The sequence below is a fragment of the Phyllopteryx taeniolatus genome, chromosome 1 (assembly GCF_024500385.1).
Source record: "Phyllopteryx taeniolatus isolate TA_2022b chromosome 1, UOR_Ptae_1.2, whole genome shotgun sequence".
NCBI lineage: Eukaryota > Metazoa > Chordata > Actinopteri > Syngnathiformes > Syngnathidae > Phyllopteryx > Phyllopteryx taeniolatus.
In genome coordinates, this window is record NC_084502.1 from 20,606,571 (window position 1) to 20,626,519 (window position 19,949).

Here is a 19,949-nt window from a genome sequence, read left to right on the forward strand (position 1 = left end):
TGGTTTATGAGAGACGACTCGCTACCCACCATTTAGCTCAAATTCAATCTGTGTTATTTATGTAACTAAAGCTCACACGCAAGGGTACACAACAACAGCAAAAACAACCAGAGCTTTGTAACACAAGCCAGCAAGATTTTGGTTCAGATATATTTTAGTGCGTTTAGTTTTTTTCTGCTTTTTTTGTAATGCTTTGAAGAGTTATTTTCTTCGTCAGCTAGTTTGACCCAATTGGACAACAATGTGGCGTTTGTAAGTTTAATTTTATACGAATAATTTTGGAAAATCTAATATCTAACTTTTTCACAATCCACGGACACCCTGTGTACACACTTTTGAGCTCCGTCTGTGATGTAAAGTGTGTTCAAAAAAGTTATCATTATCATTAACATTATCATTATTATCTAGCTCCCATTTAAATATGAATGCTTGCTGATTATTGAGATGCAAGCTTCAGTATTGTAAAGAGTGACAAAATGATCATTTACTGGAATTTTTGTTTTCCTTCCAGGCATGAAGCGGGCAACATGTTCAGCGCTTCCATCTGCTCACCCCATGGATGTGTAACCATGGTGACTGCAGGTGTTCTAATGTGTCAGGATGAAATACTGGCTCAGCGGAAAGGTGTCAAACCAATAAACAAATGAATTGCACAAGGAAGGAGTGTGGTTCCAAGTGTGTTTTTCATACAAATACAGTACTTATGACTTTATCACTGCGTAAGTGTGGGTCTGTCATTTTAGTTTCATGATAAGACCCATCCATTAATCCATCCATTTTCAACACCGCTTATCCTGGTCAGAGTCACGGGGCGCTGGAGCCTATCCCAGCTGACTTCGGGCAAAAGGCGGACTACACTCTCAACTGGTCGCCAGTCAGTCGCAGGGCAAATATAGACACAGACAACCATTCACACTTACATTCACGCCGTCAATGAGTGGGAACTGAACACACACTGCCCGCACCAAAGTCAGGCGAATGTACCACTACACCATCAGCAACTCTCATGATAAGACAATTCATTTATTTACATAATCATCTATATTATTGAAATGCCTAATTCTATTGCTCACACTAGATTGAGCAACCAGACATTCACAGCAAATTACCTTTCAGGTTCTATGGTTAGATTTAATTGTGAAGTTACTGCATTAGATGTTCACTGAGCTGAAGTCTCATGACATATGCAGAAGTCATGTAATAGTGGTCAAAGTTTTGTTTGACTTTTGAGAGCTACTTTATTTCAAGCACATTTTTATTGAACTCCAAATTTTATTGTTTTGAGGCTTTTGACTGAGGAGGTTCGACTTTATGCTGCAAAGTACAGTATTTGGTCTACTGGGCTCATTTTTTTGTAATCTGTATGTATGTTGTCATGTAAACAGAAATTATTAGGGACCAAGCACTACGCGGTGTGAAGGCCCTCTTGGAATCGTTGTTTATATTATTCATGCAAAATATGAATTTACTTTTTGGGGGCCTGAACATTACGTAGTGTTAGCGAGTGAATCCTGGTCAGAATGTATGGATTTCTGTCTTTTTTCCAATCCTTGTTTGTATATCAGATTTGTGTTCAAGTAAACAGGCCCAGATTTCACGAGAGTAAATTTGTGAGTAAATTGAGACAAGATCGATATTTCATTACATGAACTTTTTGTTACATATTTGTTTGGTGTGTGCTGTGAGACTTTTCAAATGTAAAATATGTGTCTTGGCTCAATAAAGACTGCGAAACACTGCCCTAGAAAAATGAGCAAAGCTAAGTTGCAAAGCTTTTTTACCTAAGCCATCTAATGTTTGGGAAGTTCATTTTCTACACAAACTATTTCAAAGTTCATTTCACCGTTACAAAAATGAACTAGTTCAGTTCATAATTAAATTTTTTTTAACTAAGTTCACCATTCCAAAAATTAAACTAGTTCATAGTGGCTGCACTGAATCGGTTGCCAAACACAGCGTTTATCCGCTGACATATGAAGGCTCGTACATAGTGTGTTCAGATGGGATTTTCCTGGAAGTCCTTAACGAAACCTGGCACTCTTGAATGAAAATGAACTTTTGTTCAAAAACCGTTCTTTGATGCCAGAATGAGCGCATTCTCAATTACGTTCATCAGGCAGAAATCAACTAAGTTCGGTTCACGTTCCTCACAAAATAGGAACTAGTTCATTAACTTTCTTTCATATAACTTGTTCAGGTACAACACTTGTGGCGCATGCTTGCAGGATGATTATCTTTGAGGATTTGTCATTAAAAATGGGGTGCAATGAACTATTCACTACTGCTTGCAGGTTTAATTATTAGTAATACTACAGTTTCTGTCATTATTCTACAGTACATTATTAACTGCAGCACTTCCTCTTGCTCACCTGAGTGATGAGACTTTTAAGTTCGGTCCTCTCCACTTCCCACGATGCCTTGGCCTTCGCAAACTGCTGTGTGAGTTCCTGGGAGCCTTGCTGTTCCTGCCGCATCTCGCCATTCAGGTCCTGCAGCGCTACCTTTAGGTCCGCCAGGGTGCTGCTCACAGCACTCAACTAAAGAGCGAAAAAAGAATGAGAGTGTGTTTTCGAACTAAGCGAGCATGCATTTATGCATACGTGCCACCAACCTTGATTACTGGGCCAAGTCCTTGCTCATCTCCATCGGCCTTTTTCCCTGTTAAGTGCACGGGACTTGTCAGGTTATCCTCCTCCAATAAAAGGTAGAGGTCCTTCAGGTTGTTCATCTAGATAACCAAACACAGACCAGGATCATTTACCTTAGCCTCCAATGATGAAAAATGTACAGCCTTCATTTTAGGACCCCCTCATCATATCATGACATAAAACAGGATATGGAGGTTAAGTTAGGATAATGACCATGATACAAGACGGTAGGAATTTTCCAACGGTACAGCATATTTGAAAGAAACCTATTGGGTGACATCCTGTTGTGGCCACTTGAAATTATGACTTTAATTTCAGTTCATTTTACATTACAATATCAAATGTAAGATTTTACATATAATTTCATGTTGAAATGCAGCATTAAATTTAAACTTTTAAATATTGAGGAGAGTTTAACAAGGTCTATTAATATGTCAGATTTATTTTGTCTAAATAGACACCACAAATTAACTTGTCAGCCAGTTAAGAAATGATTTCCTTTACTGTTTCACCTTTAGCATGACAGTGTAATTCTTACCAATGTTTAGCTTATACCCTCTGTTACAAAATCATACTTGATGAAAGTGGTTCAGAGATATGATTTTGGGGTTTTAATCTACAGTAATATCCATCGAGCGATGATGCTGTCATGCAATGACAGGAGAGGTTCACACCTCCAGAATGTCTTTCAAGTCAGTGTCCTTCTTGCAGCCCAGCCTCCACTGTTTGAGGAAGCAGCGTAGCTTGAGACTGAGCAGCAACAGTGCTTGTTTGAGGTGCTGGGACTCCTGTACCAGCAGCGTCCTCTCTTGGCCCCATATCTTGTGTTGGAGCCGAGCCTGGAGGCCCAAACTCTGCAGCTGGAAGTCCCGGCGGAGCAGAGCCTTCTGCTGTTCCTCGTGGAGCTGAGAGAATGACAGACAAGTTTGAAAGCTATCTGGACTTTCTCATGCTTTTCATGATGAGCTGAATGATCTGATTCTGTAATTAGTTGACCTTATTAAAATATTATAACATGTTTTTACTAGCTGAACATCTATATTATGGTACCGACAGATAAACTGTACTGTAAACAATTGGATCATAACGATCTGATACATTGCTGTCATCTCCTCCCAAGAACCCACAAAATGACTTTCATTGTTAATAACGCATGTAATCCTGACAAAATTCAATAAAGATGCGTAATTTAATGCTGATGCATATTAGGATCATTTGGCCTTGGGGGAGGTCAGAGTGTCATTTTAGTTTTTCAGAAAATTCTTTCCCAGTTTGTGACTGTGTGATACATGACCGACCTGTGAGAATATCAGTGTCATTTCTCTCTGAGCCTCCGTCTCCTTCTCCAGCTCCACTCGAGTGGAACCATCTGCCTCGCACGGCTTGGCGCGGGAATTGCTGGACTGGACGGGTTCAACGAAGAAGTGAGTTTAGATGCAGTGAGTAAGAAAATAAAAGATGCGTGATGAAAGTGGACGGATGTGTGGAAGCAAACAGGGTGTCAAGTAAGCAATGAAGGGGGAATAAACAAAATAGCAGAAGAAGCAACAGGAGAGTGTGAGGTATGCATAACACACACCCTTGAAAAGTGACAGGATCCTCACGTAAGTTATTAATGATAACTTCAATTTTGCATGATAGAAATAACCTAAAAGACCCCAAATAAACAAAGTCAAAGCCCAGGGTACGTTCACAGGCTCACTCACATCTTTGGCTCCTCACACAATAAAGAAAATCAACTGCACCTCACATCTTTACCATACACGAAAGAGGCATATACAGCGCCATATGTTGGATCTGATGGGGTACTGCTGCCACTGCCCCTTGCTTCTTCCAGTAGTGTACTGTGTGCATTGTACTCAAAACACTGTCATAAGGCACTGCCCACCAAAGCTGTCTTTTTCCTGGCTTGCTGTTCTATGTGAAAGCAGAGCTGTACCCAAATTAGTTTTCTCTGAATGGTGTCCAAACTCTCCCTTAGAAATAGGGTGAGAAACTGTCATTCGGGAGGGGCTCACAGTAGAGCCACTGCTCCTCCACATCGAGAGGAGCAAGATGAGGTGGCTCGGGCATCTGGTTAGGATGACACCTGGACGCCTCCCTGGTGAGGCGTTCTGGGCAGAAGGCCTCGTGGACGACCCAGGACAGGCTGGAGAGACTATGTCTCCCGGCTGGCCTGGGACTGCCCCGGAGTAAGTGGTCGAACTGCTCGGGAGAGAAAAGACTAGGCTTCCCTGCTTAAGCTGCTGCCCGAGATTCGCAGAAGAAAATGGATGGATGGATGGCTTGTCATCACGAGGGTCCTGGGTGAGATAGGGGCTATACTATACTGACTTTGGGCGAGAGGTGTGGTACTCCCTGGACTGGTTGCCAGCCAATCGCAAGACAAACAATCACACTTTCACCTATTGACAACTTACAACCTTCAATGAACCTAACATGCATTTTTTTGGAATATGGAAGAAAGCTGGAGTACCAGGAGAGCAGAACAAATATTTATGCAAACTCCACACAGGAACGGGAAGGCCCGGGCCGAAATACAAATCCCGACCCTTACCACCACTACTGTGCTGCTAATTCATAAAATTAATACATAATAAAGTTTAACAAATAGGTTCAAACTATGGACAGGGGCATTGAATATTGTATTTGTCATAATGCAGTTGAAAAACTATAAGATGATAAAACTATAAGTAATTTTTGGGGAATTCCCCAAATAGCACTATTTCACTTAGAGTGACAGGCTCTACTGTTACGTCTGTGATGCGACAATTTTGCAGAAAGGCAGTGTGAAAGACGCTAAAGACCCAAGATAACAAGTGTCCTGTAGTAAATTATTGTGTTGTTGTGTTACTTACCAGTGAGTCTTGTGTCTCCTCCTCTTTCTCCTCTGCTAGCTCAGTGTGCTTTTTTCTTCTCTCATTGTCATCCGCATAGCCGTTCTCCTCTGTTTCACCTTTGAACCCTGGCAGCGACTGGTCCCTACAATCAGCCTGCTGCATTCATGCGTGGGCGAGTCAATGGAGAAAGAAATGAAAAACAAACATACACAAGAAGAAATCATAGAGGAGAGAAGGCGAGGGGTGGTGGAAAAGCAAGCCAAAACACAACAATAAAAAAGAAAAAATTGCAACCCCAAAAAAATAGGCATCCACACTCGACATACACACACAGACACACAAAAATAACAATTGGCTTTCACATGACAAAAAAAAGGATGTAGAGGAAAAAGAGCTTGGTCAGAGAGGAGAAGGAGAGAGTGGAGAAAAAAAAAAAAAGCAAGACAGACGAAATGATGACAGGCTGAGGGGAGGATAAAGACAGAAGCGCACACAGGAGGACAGAAGGAGGGGAAAGCAGGAGAGAAAGGAGAGCAAGAGAAGGAGTACGAGTAAAAGGTCAACGTGAGGGACACAACAGGAAGCGTTGGAAGGAGGAGTGCAAAGATGCAACAAGAGGGGGAAAATGGATGGAAGATGAGGGAGCGTGAAAAGTGGCACAGATGGAGCGTTTTAAAAAGGAGGGCAACGAGGGGTGAAAGACGAAGTGTTATGGTGGCAATGCAGAGAGTAGGAGAAAAGGAAGAAAAAAGGAGGGGAAGGGTGTTTGGCTCAGAAGTAGCCTCTAATGGAGTCTAACAATTATTTCACTTAACTGCTGAATTGTATCACAATTGATTACAAGGAAAAAGGTGAAATTCAAATGCGTTTATCTAAAGGGCATTTCAGGCAAATAGTATGGTTTTTTTTCTGATACTGAATTTCATCCATCCATCCATTTTCTGAGCCGCTTCTCCTCACTAGGGTCGCGGGCGTGCTGGAGCCTATCCCAGCTGTCATCGGGCAGGAGGCGGGGTACACCCAGAACTGGTTGCCAGCCAATCGCAGGGCACATAGAAACAAACAACCATTCGCACTCACAGTCATGCCTACGGGCAATTTAGAGTCTCCAATTAATGCATGTTTTTGGGATGTGGGAGGAAACCGGAGTGCCCGGAGAAAACCCACGCAGGCACGGGGAGAACATGCAAACTCCACACAGGCGGGGACGGGGATTGAACCCCGCACCTCAGAACTGTGAGGCTGACGCTCTAACCAGTCGGCCACCGTGCCGCCGATACTGAATTTCCAAAAAGTAAACAAAAATTTTTTTTTTACCAAAATAAAATACTTCTGTATTATTCTGTTGTCAAATAAAAAAAAAGTAGCATATTGACCATGTGATGGTGTTTTTCGTGGTTCTGGTGATACCCAGTTTAGATATAGTCTCCTTAACCCATCACTTGATACATTTACAATGATACTAATTAGCATATGTGGCAATCATGGAGCAACAATCTGTTAATCAGACATGAAAAAAACCTAAAAATATATATATATTTTAAAGTTGCAGTTAACATTTCCATAACAGGAAAGAGCCATATACTGTACATACCAGTATGTGGATTTTTTAAATGGATCTTGAATAGCATGTACAATATCGAGAGACAAGACATTAATATATTACTATCCATCCATCCATCCATTTTCTGAGCCGCTTCTCCTCACGCGGGTCGCGGGCGTGCTGGAGCCTATCCCAGCTGTCATCGGGCAGGAGGCGGGGTACACCCTGAACTGGTTGTCAGCCAATCGCAGGGCACATACAAACAAACAACCATTCGCACTCACATTCACACTTACAGCCAATTTAGAGTTTTCAATTAACGTGCATGTTTTTGGGATGTGGGAGGAAACCGGAGTGCCCGGAGAAAACCCACGCAGGCACGGGGAGAACATGCAAACTCCACACAGGCGGGGCCGGGGATTGAACCCCGGTCCTCAGAACTGTGAGGCTGACGCTCTAATCAGTCGGCCACCGTGCCGCCTAATATATTACTATATTTATTCTAAAATTCCAAAATCCCAACTCATTCATTCATTCATTCATCTTCCGTTCCGCTAGGGTCGCGGGCGTGCTGGAGCCTATCCCAGCTATCTCCGGGCAAGAGGCGGGGTACACCCTGAACTGGTTTGCCAGCCAATCGCAGGGCACATATGGACAAACAACCATACGCACACACATTCTCACCGGCGGGCAATTTAGAGTCTTCAATTAACCTACCCTGCATGTTTTTGGGATGTGGGAGGAAACCGGAGTACCCGGAGAAAACCCATGGGAAGAACAAGCAAACTCCACACAGGCGGGGCCGGGATTTGAATCCCAGTCCTCAGAACTGTGAGGCAGATGTGCTAACCAGTCGCCCACCGTGCTGCCAAAATCCCAACTCAGACTATGAAAATAAATATTAAACCAATGTCATGCAACAATAAAAAAGCTCCAATTGAGGCCTACAGCAGCATCTACAAATTGGGTTAGGAAGTGGGTCCAACTTTTCTCAGAGGCCACAGAGGGAGGCATTTTAGAACAAAAAAAGAAAAAATGGATACCAGTAATTTTTATACTAAGTCAGATTTGAGTGTGAATTGTAAATCCATTGCAAGAAAGATGGGATTTGGAATGGTTAAATCAGCCCAGAAATGCACAAATGCAGGGAAAAGAAAAGAACGGAAACAAAAAAGCTTAAAAAAATAAAATGAAAATAAACATAATGAAAGGGAATGAGGAGGAGTCGTGGACATCATGTGTTACCATCTCTTCTGCAGTCTTGAGTGCATCGTGCTTGTCTTCAGAGCAGGATAATAGATTGACCGGTGAGGTCAAGGAAGACTGACCCTCACCCGCACCGAGTGAGGATTTTCCCAGGGTGTCGACACGCTCCACGAAGACCTGCAGCTGACTGTGCAGGGCCTGCAGCCTGCTGGTCAGAGCGCCAACCAGAGGCCTGTCTGCCAAGTCGGAAAGCTCGGAGATCTATTGGGAACACAAATCGGAAATGACACAATTCGTTACACAGGTCAAGTTAGATATGTCGGTTCAGAATCTGCAAGGCCGGTCATTTGGGTGGCGGGAAAAAAATAAATAAATCACCCATTCATCCATCAATTTTCTATCCCACTTATTTGTACTAGTGTCGTGGCAGAGCTTTGGGCGAGAGGACGGACGGATAGAAAGAGCAGAGCACATATAGACAAAGAACCACTCACACTTACAGTCACACCTATAGACAATTTACTGCAGAGTCTTTAGTTAACCTAACAATGTTTTTGGAATATGAGAGGAACCCAGAATACCCGGAGAAAACAACTTATTTAATCAGCTTTAACCTGTCCCCCTTAAACAAAACACAACTTAATGCCCAGGATGCAACCTTCAAGTGGAAGGCGATCGACATTACAAAGGCAATCAAGCCACTGCACATGAGCTTTGACTAAATGAATCAATGATATGACATTGGAGGAAGCTGCGTTGCGAACTAGCAGTATTTTCGCTTTTGTTACTTTGTGCTATTTCCACTTGTGTTTGTTTACTACAGTAATGTTAGCAGTTTTTGTTTTCGCTATGTGTAATAATGTATAAATATAATAATTGAATATGTGCAGCTTCTGTGTGAAAAAAGTTCAACTTTTTAAAATTTATTGGCTGCTATTGCTATTCAAAAGCAACATTTCCACCGAGTGGTACAGATTCAGTTTTTAATGACCTTATGTTTCACTGTGGGCATGGTAAATTTGATGGAGGTGGTTTATGGTGACAACATCACAGTATTGCACAGCAAGAAATTAGTATACAAAAGACAAAGATGATCGACATCTAGCATATTGTGTTTTTTATTGAAGACGAAGGCAAGCTTTCATGTTTTTTTTTGGGAGTTCTTCTAATTTCTTTCTGTTGGTCATACAATTGTGCAAAGTGTCTAGCTCCATCCCAAAGGTAGTGTGCCAAAAGTGATATGAAAAGGATAAGTGATTTTGGTACCCTGTAAAACTTTTGTGAATGTAAAAATGTAACCAAGGGTTTTAGTGTTCTGAATTTTACTGCTTGGATGATGTTGTGGATGGTTTAATCATGTCCTGTGGGACGACTTCAAAGCAAACCATGATCGTAGATCATTTTACACTTCAGACTATGTGAGTCCCAGGAAGCACATGTCTTGAAACAATAAGTCCCATGCCTGGAACAATGAGTCCCTGAAACTTATCATGACTGTTGTTGCTTTGTGGTCCCGCTATATCGCGGATTTTTTATTGTACAATTTGTACAATATTTTTGTGTTATCCATTGCTCTTGCTCTCTCAATATATTATGTTTCAGCCTGCCATGGTAAAAAAAAAATTCAATCAGAACAAATGATGGTATCGTTGATGTTTTTTTTTTTTTTTTTTAATGCCACTAATATAATGACATTATAGAGCATAATAATTCAGGTATATCCTTTTTTAGAACAATTTCACTTCTAAATAACATTGAACATTGGCATTGTAATGTATAACATTAAATAAAATCTCTTAGATAAATAAAAAATATAAATAAATCAGACTCATGCTATGTCTGCAAAAATTGCACTCAAATAAATATTAAACATTGGGCACACAGGTACAGAGTCATTAAACCACTAAAGAGGCCCAAAAAAATTCTTAAAGCCTGCCAAATTTGAACAAAAAAAAAAACAAAAACACCATGTTATGTACTCGAAAGCATTTGGGCTTTGGCACTCTTTTTAAATCAGATGCCATACATTTTAATATCACTGTTTTTTATAGTCTTTATTTGTATTTATTGTATGAATGTTGTAGTATTATTTACTGTATAATTTCCGCTACCTTTATAATTTCTGCTGCCTCTTGGCTTTTGAAAAAGAATATCTCTCTATAAGGTTTACCTGGTTAAATAAAGGATAAATAAAATGTAAAATAAGGCCCGCCCTTGAGCTGCTAGACTGTGATGTGAGACCTTTACCTGTCAATCCAATGACGTTGAAAATGAGTTCGCTGAAGTCAACTATTGCCTGAATATTGATAACATGTGCCGCTGTGCTTATGGTTTATAAAAAGGAAACTTTTCCATATGTATGTGTGTGTGGATGTGTTATGTGGGGAACACACAACTCCAAGCGCTGACGTTTTAACAATATCACTGTGGTTGAGTGAGCTTTTTAGCTCCAGCCCTTAGCTCACTAAACAGCTGACTTTTCCTTAAGTGTCCCAGTTGTGTGCATCTACTAAGCAAACACCTTTCTGCCAGCGGCTTGCTGCGTCGTAAGGGGCGTGTCAGTGGTTACCACAACAATGAAAATGTATCGAGTCTATAAAAAAACTCCTGTGTCCACTGTATGGAACGAAAACTTGCCCTACTCTGCCTCTGATTGGCTAGCAGCCAGACAGAATTCATACTTTTGATTCACTGTGTGTGGAAGTTCTTCACCAACACAAACACACATACATACGTAGGGCGAGTCTTAAACCATGCATCTACAGACGCAGAATAAATATGTGTCCTGCGTCCCTGCTAATTTTTGTGCGTCTCAGACGCGGGACGTACATCAAACGAGATCCCCGCATGATGGAAAGACTGACCTGGCAGTGAGGCTGGGCTTTCTCCAAGTCACACAGCTCTGCCGCCTCATTGCTACAGACGTTGTGATAGATGGATGGCGAGGATGTCAAGCAGTTGGACTCTGGGGCGGTGAGGAGCTGTATTGCCGTGGAAATCAGGCGAGCCTGGTCCCGCATGGCAAGCAAAGCATCATGGTCCTTGAGCCCAAGGAGGCCGAATGGTGAGGCTTTTGGCCCAGGGGTTTTGTCCAGCTTGTTGTTTTGTTCAGTGCTCTCCAGGGAGATGTTCTCCACCCCTAATGGCTCTTTGCGGTGTGGTGGACTTATGGAAAAAGAAAGAAAGATTACCCTTAAAACTGTACTTTTCTGATAATAACTTTTATTTTACAGTGGAACCGTAACCTCAATGTGTTGTATTTTTCTTTGGCGTTTTTTCCACAGGTGATGAGTAAGCAAAATGAACGAGTGACGAGTAATGACGTTACCTGCCCAATGAAGGGCAACAATAAATGATTAGCAACAACACCTAATTGAATCAAAAGTCAAAGACTAAAGTATATGTCACTTTGACACTACCTGGTAGGGAGACACTCAGCGGAATCTCCAGCCTCCTCATCAGTCTCCATAGCCACTCGTAAAGATGAGGAGGAAGACGGAGGCTGGTAGGAAGCCAAGTCACACCGTTGCAAGTTGGACAGGAGCACTCGGTTTTCGTACTGCAGCTTTTTCACCTTCCCGCTTAGCTCTCCGATCTGAAGCCGTGCTACTCGAAGTTCTTCCTCCTGGGGGGAAACATCCGGGCTGATGAGCACAGCTCCCTCCTGCATGGAGTGAAGTGATCCGTCATGAAGCACCCTGTCCGACAGCGCCGTTGCAGAACCGGTAGTGAGGGGCACCGTTGGTGGCGGCAGCTCGGATTTATAGCGGTTGATTTCATTCATCAGGAGCTTGTTCTGTTCTTCCATCTCAATCAGGGACCTCCTCAGGAGTTCCGCCTCCTCCTCCACAAACTGGAGGTGTCTCTGAAGCTCCATGATGTTTTCAGATGAAGTACCTACCCCGACGACTGGTCCTGTACCACTGCCAACACCACTGAGTTCTTGAGGACCATCTAAAGAAGAGTAGGACTGATGTTACACAAGAGTGGAGGAACTACAACAGTCCAATTTAGAAGAATGAACTTGATCAGATGTCATTCAAAATTTTTTGGCTTAGACATAAATGTAGACGACCAAAATGGATCCTGTTAATAATAAAAGTCTACGACCTATTCTTGCTGCTTTTGTGGACATTCACATACATATGTATGCATATCTATAGCAAACATAGTATAGTATCATATTTAATTTACATATTATCCGTGTATAGTTGTCAATCCAATATTGATCATATTTCTGGTGTTCACTCTCAACTGCGAATATAAAGAAAGACACAACGTCTTCTGTTAACTATTCTTGTTGCTTTTCAAATTCACTTTGGCTATACAGTATAGTACATACTGTAATTATTCATTTAAAGTTTGAAATTCACATCTGCATATAGTATTTATTACTCATGTACTATACTCTTGTACATTCTATTTGTCAGTATTAAAACTAGGTGTAGCTATATACGGTAGGTACATACAGGTTATTTAAATCTCTCTCTCTCTCTCTGACTGTATCGCTCTCTCTTTCGCCAGTTACCTCTTCAATAAATAAATGCCTCACCCCAAATAGCAGGCTCCATTTTCCCCTCATAAAAAATGTATGCCACAGTAAGTGAAGAAATATTTTACAAAGACAATGTTGCAAGATTGTTTATTGTTTCTGTGGAATATTTTTAGACCACTAAACAACACATTTAAGGATTATGTGTCATTTGCAAGAATAATTGCTGCCTTCATTTTGGAATATCTAATTTAATATTCTAAATATAAAATTACAAAGTGGAATAAAGTGCTACCTTGAGCCCCTTTCATGTCATCCATCTCAGCTCGGAGGCCTCTGTTTTCCACCTCCAGCTCCACAATTCGCCGACTCAGCAGGTTGGCCTCCTCTTCCACAAGCTTCAGGTGAACTCTGACCTCAGCCTCACGGGTGTGGGGGGAGTCAGCAACCTGACCGGAGTCAAATAAAATGAGCTCACCTACTGACCTTTAAAGGTCTTGTTAAAGATGTTGTATTTTTTCCAAATATCAACATTCCGAATATTTAATCAATACCCATAAAATATATTTTAAATAAAAATATAAGTAATACAAGTGTATACTCTCTCTCTTTCTCTCTCTCTCTCTCTCTCTCTCTATATATATATATATCCATCCATCCATTTTCTGAGCCGCTTCTCCTCACTAGGGTCGTGGGCGTGCTGGAGCAAACAAAACATAAATAAATCATAGAACTATGCTAAAGAGTTTGGAAGTTTACAACATGGGAATCTATCCATTTTCTTTAAGGAGACCCTTGACTGCTTGTCGGCAAATCGCACAGCACATACAGCGGTGCCTTGAGATACGAGTTTAATTCGTTCCGAGACCATGCTCTCAAATCTCCTTTCTCCATTGAAATGAATGGTAATGCGATTAACCAGTTCCAGCCTCCCCCAAAATTAGTTTTTTTGATAAGAAAAATATCACTCTATAATATCCATCCATCCATCCATTTTCTGAGCCGCTTCTCCTCACTAGGGTCGCGGGCGTGCTGGAGCCTATCCCAGCTATCATCGGGCAGGAGGCGGGGTACACCCTGAACTGGTTGCCAGCCAATCGCAGGGTACATATAAACAAACAACCATTCGCACTTACAGTCACACCTGCGGGCAATTTAGAGTCTCCAATTAATGTATGTTTTTGGGATGTGGGAGGAAACCGGAGTGCCCGGAGAAAACCCACGCAGGCACGGGGAGAACATGCAAACTCCACACAGGCGGGGCCGGGGATCGAACCCCAGTCCTCACGCTTTAACCAGTCCACCGTGCCGCCTATATATATATATATATAATATATATAATATATATATATATATACCATATACCATATATATACCATCTTACACTGGTTGCCAGCAAATCACAGTGAGAAAAAAAAAAAAAATAATTTAAAATAATAACGCTTTTGGTTAACTATTCTTTTGACTTTTAGCTTCACTATTCATGCGGAATACTGACTTTTATTATATGTTCCATGTAATGTTGGTCGTAGCTTATCAACCATATGGTTGTTATGGTTAATAACATACACAGAAATAGCTCTTAAGGAATATTTTTCAGCATGTTATCAATGGTTATTTGTCTATATGTATCCTGCAATTGGCTTCAGAGTAGGGGTTGAATGACCAAAGATTTCTTTAGCTGACTTTATCTGATGTAAGTCGAGTTGAAGTCAGTTAATTGATGACATCATATTTTTTTCAGCGCAGTGCAGCGGTCCCCAAACTTTTTTTGCACCACGGACCTGTTTCACGTGAAGACATATTTCAACAGACTGACATAGAAACAAATACAAACAAATGATTAAAAATATAACTCATTACGCTGAATGTAGCTGTTGTACAGTAATTACTATAGTGGGAGCCCTGGCATGTTTTCCTATTCAACGAGCCGACCAGTCTCATCCTGTGTTCAATGTCAAGATGCAAGATAGGCCATTGTAGTCAGACTCCAAAAAATGAAGCATTTCTCTGTTTCACGGTTTCTATTTTACTTGTGCTTTTTATGTATTTGAAGAGAGATTTGATCTTTTGGCCAAATATTTCCACATGCTTGTAGCATAGTTTGGCTGTAAGCTGTGCTGCTACTTGTGTTACGATGCAGTGTCGTAAAGAGACAAGTCCCGTGACGTTGGTGTGTATAGTGATACGAATGAAGTTCTCCTTAATCATAACGGTGTTTGCCGGCGCATTATTGGACATGACATTTTGGTGATCACCTAGTGTGGATAAGCGGTACAAAAAATGGATGGATGGACAGATGATGACCCTCAAGGATGACCCTCATACTGTATGGAGAGAGAGAGAACCATTCACACTCACATTCACTCCGTCACCTAGCGGGAACCAAACCGAAGCTGAATGCACAAAAGTCAGGCGAGAGTACCAGCACAGTGGCCCAGGTTAAAATACAGTGATATGGAAAGGAAACTGTCAAATAAACCACTAGGAATACCTCCTCAACGGTGATGGAGGCGTCGACATCGCCGTACAGGGACCTGTATTTGGCCAGTTCCTCCTTCATGGCCTCGCTGTCCTTCACCAGTTTGGTGAGCTTCTTGCACATCAGGGCTGATTCCTCTTTGGCGAAGTGGAGCTGACACTTCAGGTCCGAGCTGTCCTCCTATGGCGATGGAATTAAAGAAAAGGACAACATAGTGAGCACTCAATTCCAATGGCACAGCTTGCTACAGAGGTTTTTATTTATCAAACAAACTTCTTGTTTGGAATGAGTAGTCTGAAGACTCACTTTAAGATGAATATAACATCATCTATGTCACTCACAGAGCAAAAATTGCATGTTTATCACAGACTGCAGCTCTATAGAGTCCTTTTGAAGGTCATTTACAGGAAAAGATGGTTTTGTAGCTGGATCATATTTACTCAGCAGTTCGGGGAACATTTTCTGCTGCTCCTGAATGTTTTCATGGCAGCTTATAAAGGAAGAAAGTAAATGGTACAGACCTCTGCTGAGCAATGCTGAGAAATCCAAATACGGTTGGCTACTCCCTTTTTTGTCCCGATTTGTTAACAAAGGCTTTGATTTGGATCGTGATGTGCATTTCAGTCAATCTCTTTCCAGTGTTTGACAAAAAGGAACATCCATTGAAAATGTTATTAATTAATTGCAGAGCCGCTAGCTGCCATGCTCGTAAATTGTGGTCAAAAGATGCAGTGTTAAATGCGTGTGATACATTTTAACGTTTTACATGACATCAGTGGTCATTTTCCTTTTCTACATGTGTGCCAGTCAATATTTTAAAATGAGATCAGAATCTTGCAAAAAGTGTTTTCACTGTTTCTATCAGGTTCTCTTAGTTGTATGATAACAGTGTTATAGCCTGTACAATTAATACATGTTTTATCATGAAAGAAGATTCCAAGTATTCCAAATATAATTGATCTCAATGGGAAATTTTATTTTGACTTTTTTCATGACTCGGTACTGATGCGAGGCGACATAGTTCACCCACTCCTCCCTAGCAACTCAGTGGGTGTATTTGCTTTTGCAGCCTGTGAAATGTTTCCAAACACGTAAGTGAGATGAAGGAAGTGAGATGAAGGGCAGCACATTCACGACCATTTATGGTATGTGCTTTGGACAGCAAGGCTACAAGAATAGCCAATGAGAGGAGCAGCTCCTTCTCGTCTTGAGTCTTTAGCTTTAGTGTCTGTATGAAAGTCATCCATCCATCCATTTTCTGAGCCGCTTCTCCTCACTAGGGTCGCGGGCGTGCTGGAGCCTATCCCAGCTTTCATCGGGCAGGAGGCGGGGTACACCCTGAACTGGTTGCCAGCCAATCGCAGGGCACATACAAACAAACAACCATTCACACTCACATTCACACCTACGGGCAATTTAGAGTCTCCAATTCATGCATGTTTTTGGGATGTGGGAGGAAACCGGAGTGCCTGGAGAAAACCCACACAGGCACAGGGAGAACATGCAAACTCCACACAGGCGGGGCCGGGGATTGAACCCCAGACCTCAGAACTGTGAGGCAGACACTCTAACCAGTTTTTCCACCGTGCCGCCCTCACCTCATATTAAGTCATTTATTAAAACAGCCTCCTACCAGCTGAAGAACATGCAGAACGAAGGCTTGCATGTGCCAAGCAGACCAGGAGAAGCTCATCCATGCTTTTATCTCAAGTAGACTAGACTACTGTAATAGTCTTCTAACTGGACTCCTCCAAAAGAGCATTAAACAGCTGCAGTCCATTCAGAATGCTGCAGCTTGCGTTCTGACCAGAACAAAGAGGTCCGAACATATTACTCCAATTCTAAGGTCTCTGTACTGGCTCCCAGTCAGCTTTAGAATAGATTTTAAAGTTCTGCTACTGGTCTTAAAATCACTAAATGGTTTAGGTCCTGAATACATATTACAATACAATACACAAAGAAATGCTAATTGAATATAAACCCAGTAGGGCAGACTCAGGTCAAATGCAGCACAGAGTCCAAAGCAAACATGGCAAAGCAGCATTTAGCTGTTATGCTGCAGGCAAATGGGATATGTTGCCAAAAGAAGTGATGTCAGCCCCAAGTGTAAATGTTTTCAAGTCCTGGTTAAAAACTCTTCTTTCCTCATGTTTTTTTTAATATTATCACTTTTAAATGCTCTTTCTTGCACTGTATACTGTTTTAGTTGTATTTTTATTTTCTTCTTTTTTAAAAATGGTTATAAGCTGTTTTTTTCTTTGTTTTTAAAATGCATTTATTTATGTAAGGTACATTAAGTTACCTTGTGTATGAAAGACCATCCATCCATCCATTTTTTGTACCGCAAGGGTCGCGCTATATAAATAAATTTGCTCTGCTAACATTGTTGTTGTTGTTTGAAATAGGGATGTCCTGATCCAACTTTTTCACTTCCGAGCCGATACTGATATTGAAGCCTTGAGTTTTGGCCGATACTGATATCGGTCCGATACGAGGGGAAAAATCCTACATAATTTACTTATTTTGAAGTATGGAATTTTAGAAAAGGCTTGATCAAGTGATATTACTCAAACAGAGAACAATAATCAGCAATAGTAGGTATAAAAAAAAAATTGACCCATTTATTATTAACCAGTGGGTTACATAAAGTAACTTCTGTGCAAGTCTTGACCTCTGAGGGGCAGTGTGATGCACGCAATGAGATATACACTTGCCGTAACAAAAAAAGTAGAATAGGTCATGATCAAATATTCTTAATATAACTCGTGTTTCACTGAATTTGAAGAATATATGCCAGAGAGTATTGTTATATTGCCTGTTTTTATGTGTTTATACAGCATTTGCGTACCAATATTCATTATGTTGAGAGATATAAGTGCCGTGAGTTCGATGCTAATTTTCGTTAGCTCGTCGATAGTGTTTTTCATTCATTGTGTGTTAACTTGGAGCTAGCGATTTTTGCGACCAAAAATGAAGGAAAAAAAAACAAGTCTGCAATGTATTTGAACATTAAATAAGTGTAATTCTTTTGTTATGTCTGTTTAGTTTTACAGTGAACTTCGACTGGAGTGTCAATAAACGAATTTAAGCATGCAACATTCACTCTTACTCCTTGCTACGATGTTAGCACCTTCGCAACCTGTTGGTTGTTGTAATCATGTGGGCTATCATGCTGTCCGGGCGCTGCTGGATAGAAGTGCTGGAGAGGAGGATGAGATGGAGTGCTTGTATCAGAGTGGTAACATTTGAGATTTTAGATCCAGTCTGATCCATCCATCCATTGTCTGAGCCGCTTCTCCTCACTAGGGTTGCAGGCGTGCTGGAGCCTATTCCAGCTATCATCGAGCAGGAGGCGGGGTACACCCTGAACTGGTTGCCAGCCAATCGCAGGGCACATACAAACAAACAACCATATGCACTCACATTCACACCTACGAGCAATTTAGAGTTTGCAATGAACCTACCATGCATGTTTTTGGGATGTGGGAGGAAACCGGAGTGCCCGGAGAAAACCCACGCAGGCACGGGGAGAGCATGCAAACTCCACACAGGCGGGGCCGGGGATTGAACCCCGGTCCTCAGAACTGTGAGGCAGACGCTCTAACTAGTTTTTCCACCGTGCCACCCCAGTCTGATCCGATCCTTGTTTTTTTGCTGACATCGGACCGATTTAGGACACCCCTTGTTTGAAATGATGGCAAAAATGTTTTCAGTACAGATTGTCCACCATATTTGTGGAGTGCTTTAATGCATCAGTCCAAGGATTTGTGTATGTTAACTGAATTGCAGAGGCACAATGAAAATAGCACATGCTGCTGGGAAAAAGTCTAGTTTAAATGTCTTGCTTTTTTGTATGATGTTATACTAAATGCTTGTGTGGTTATTTTTCCAACAACTGAACGCTTCCATTCCATGCCTTCTCAGGTGAAGCAAGTCAATACATCGATGTGTTTTTCTGAATCAGTTATTTTATCACGCGTTTAAACACCAGGATGTGTGTGCCAATGTGTTTGTGTGTGTTACCTGTGGAGTGAGCTTCTTGTCCGGTTTGTTGTTGGGTCGTGCTCCTCTTTTCTTCAGGGAGTTCTGAAACAGCAAAGGCTCACATTAGTGAGAGTGAAATAAATTATACTCAGACTCATCCGAATATTCATTACAATGACTGCACACTGATCAGCAATGCATTATGTCCATCTGAGACGCGTAATTGAAAAGTCATGACTGAATAAAATGAATAAGTGCAGTTCCACTCCAGTCCTGTAGGTGGTGGTAATTCACAACACAGAAAATAATGCTTTCTACCTAAGTAACTCCCTTCTTAACTTACTAACCAACTAACAACCAACCAACTCACCACCTAACTAATTAAACCACGTAACTGATAAAACGGAATTATTGTAGTACATAACATAACTCATAAATATTGATTTTAAATTTGAAAAATACTGTTACCTAAAAGAGATTGTGTTTTTTCAATTCACATGTGCAGTTAAACATACAGCCATGAAAACACACACACCTGCAGACAGTGTGGACCTTTAGTGCTACAGCCATCATGGATATGCATACAATCACTGCCATGGTGATGTTTATCACCAGGGCAACACTGTTAGGAACAATAACATGACATACGTAATACTGGCAGGAGGAATAGAGGAAGATACACAACTGCAATATAGCTGTGTATCCCATCTGATCACTGCTTCAACACAGTTTGAGGTAGAGAGGGGAGAGAAGA

General features: G+C 41.4%; 1 protein-coding gene across 2 annotated transcripts in view; it reads right to left on the bottom strand.

The window, feature by feature from the left end:
- Positions 1–19,949, bottom strand: part of mtcl2 (microtubule crosslinking factor 2) — a 101,267-nt gene that overhangs the window by 14,401 nt on the left and 66,917 nt on the right. Inside the window, exons 5-16 of one of the 2 annotated variants that reach the window (XM_061780050.1) lie at positions 19,235–19,297; positions 15,224–15,391; positions 13,025–13,178; positions 11,977–12,191; positions 11,657–11,901; positions 11,102–11,402; positions 8,277–8,498; positions 5,507–5,644; positions 3,947–4,051; positions 3,323–3,553; positions 2,612–2,728; positions 2,370–2,537 (exon numbers count right to left, since the gene is read on the bottom strand). In XM_061780050.1, coding sequence (XP_061636034.1) covers positions 2,370–2,537; positions 2,612–2,728; positions 3,323–3,553; positions 3,947–4,051; positions 5,507–5,644; positions 8,277–8,498; positions 11,102–11,402; positions 11,657–11,901; positions 11,977–12,191; positions 13,025–13,178; positions 15,224–15,391; positions 19,235–19,297 — 2,127 coding nt within the window. Of the gene's footprint in view, positions 1–2,369; positions 2,538–2,611; positions 2,729–3,322; positions 3,554–3,946; positions 4,052–5,506; positions 5,645–8,276; positions 8,499–11,101; positions 11,403–11,656; positions 12,192–13,024; positions 13,179–15,223; positions 15,392–19,234; positions 19,298–19,949 lie in introns of both variants that reach the window. The other variant, XM_061780039.1, reaches the window with a different exon arrangement.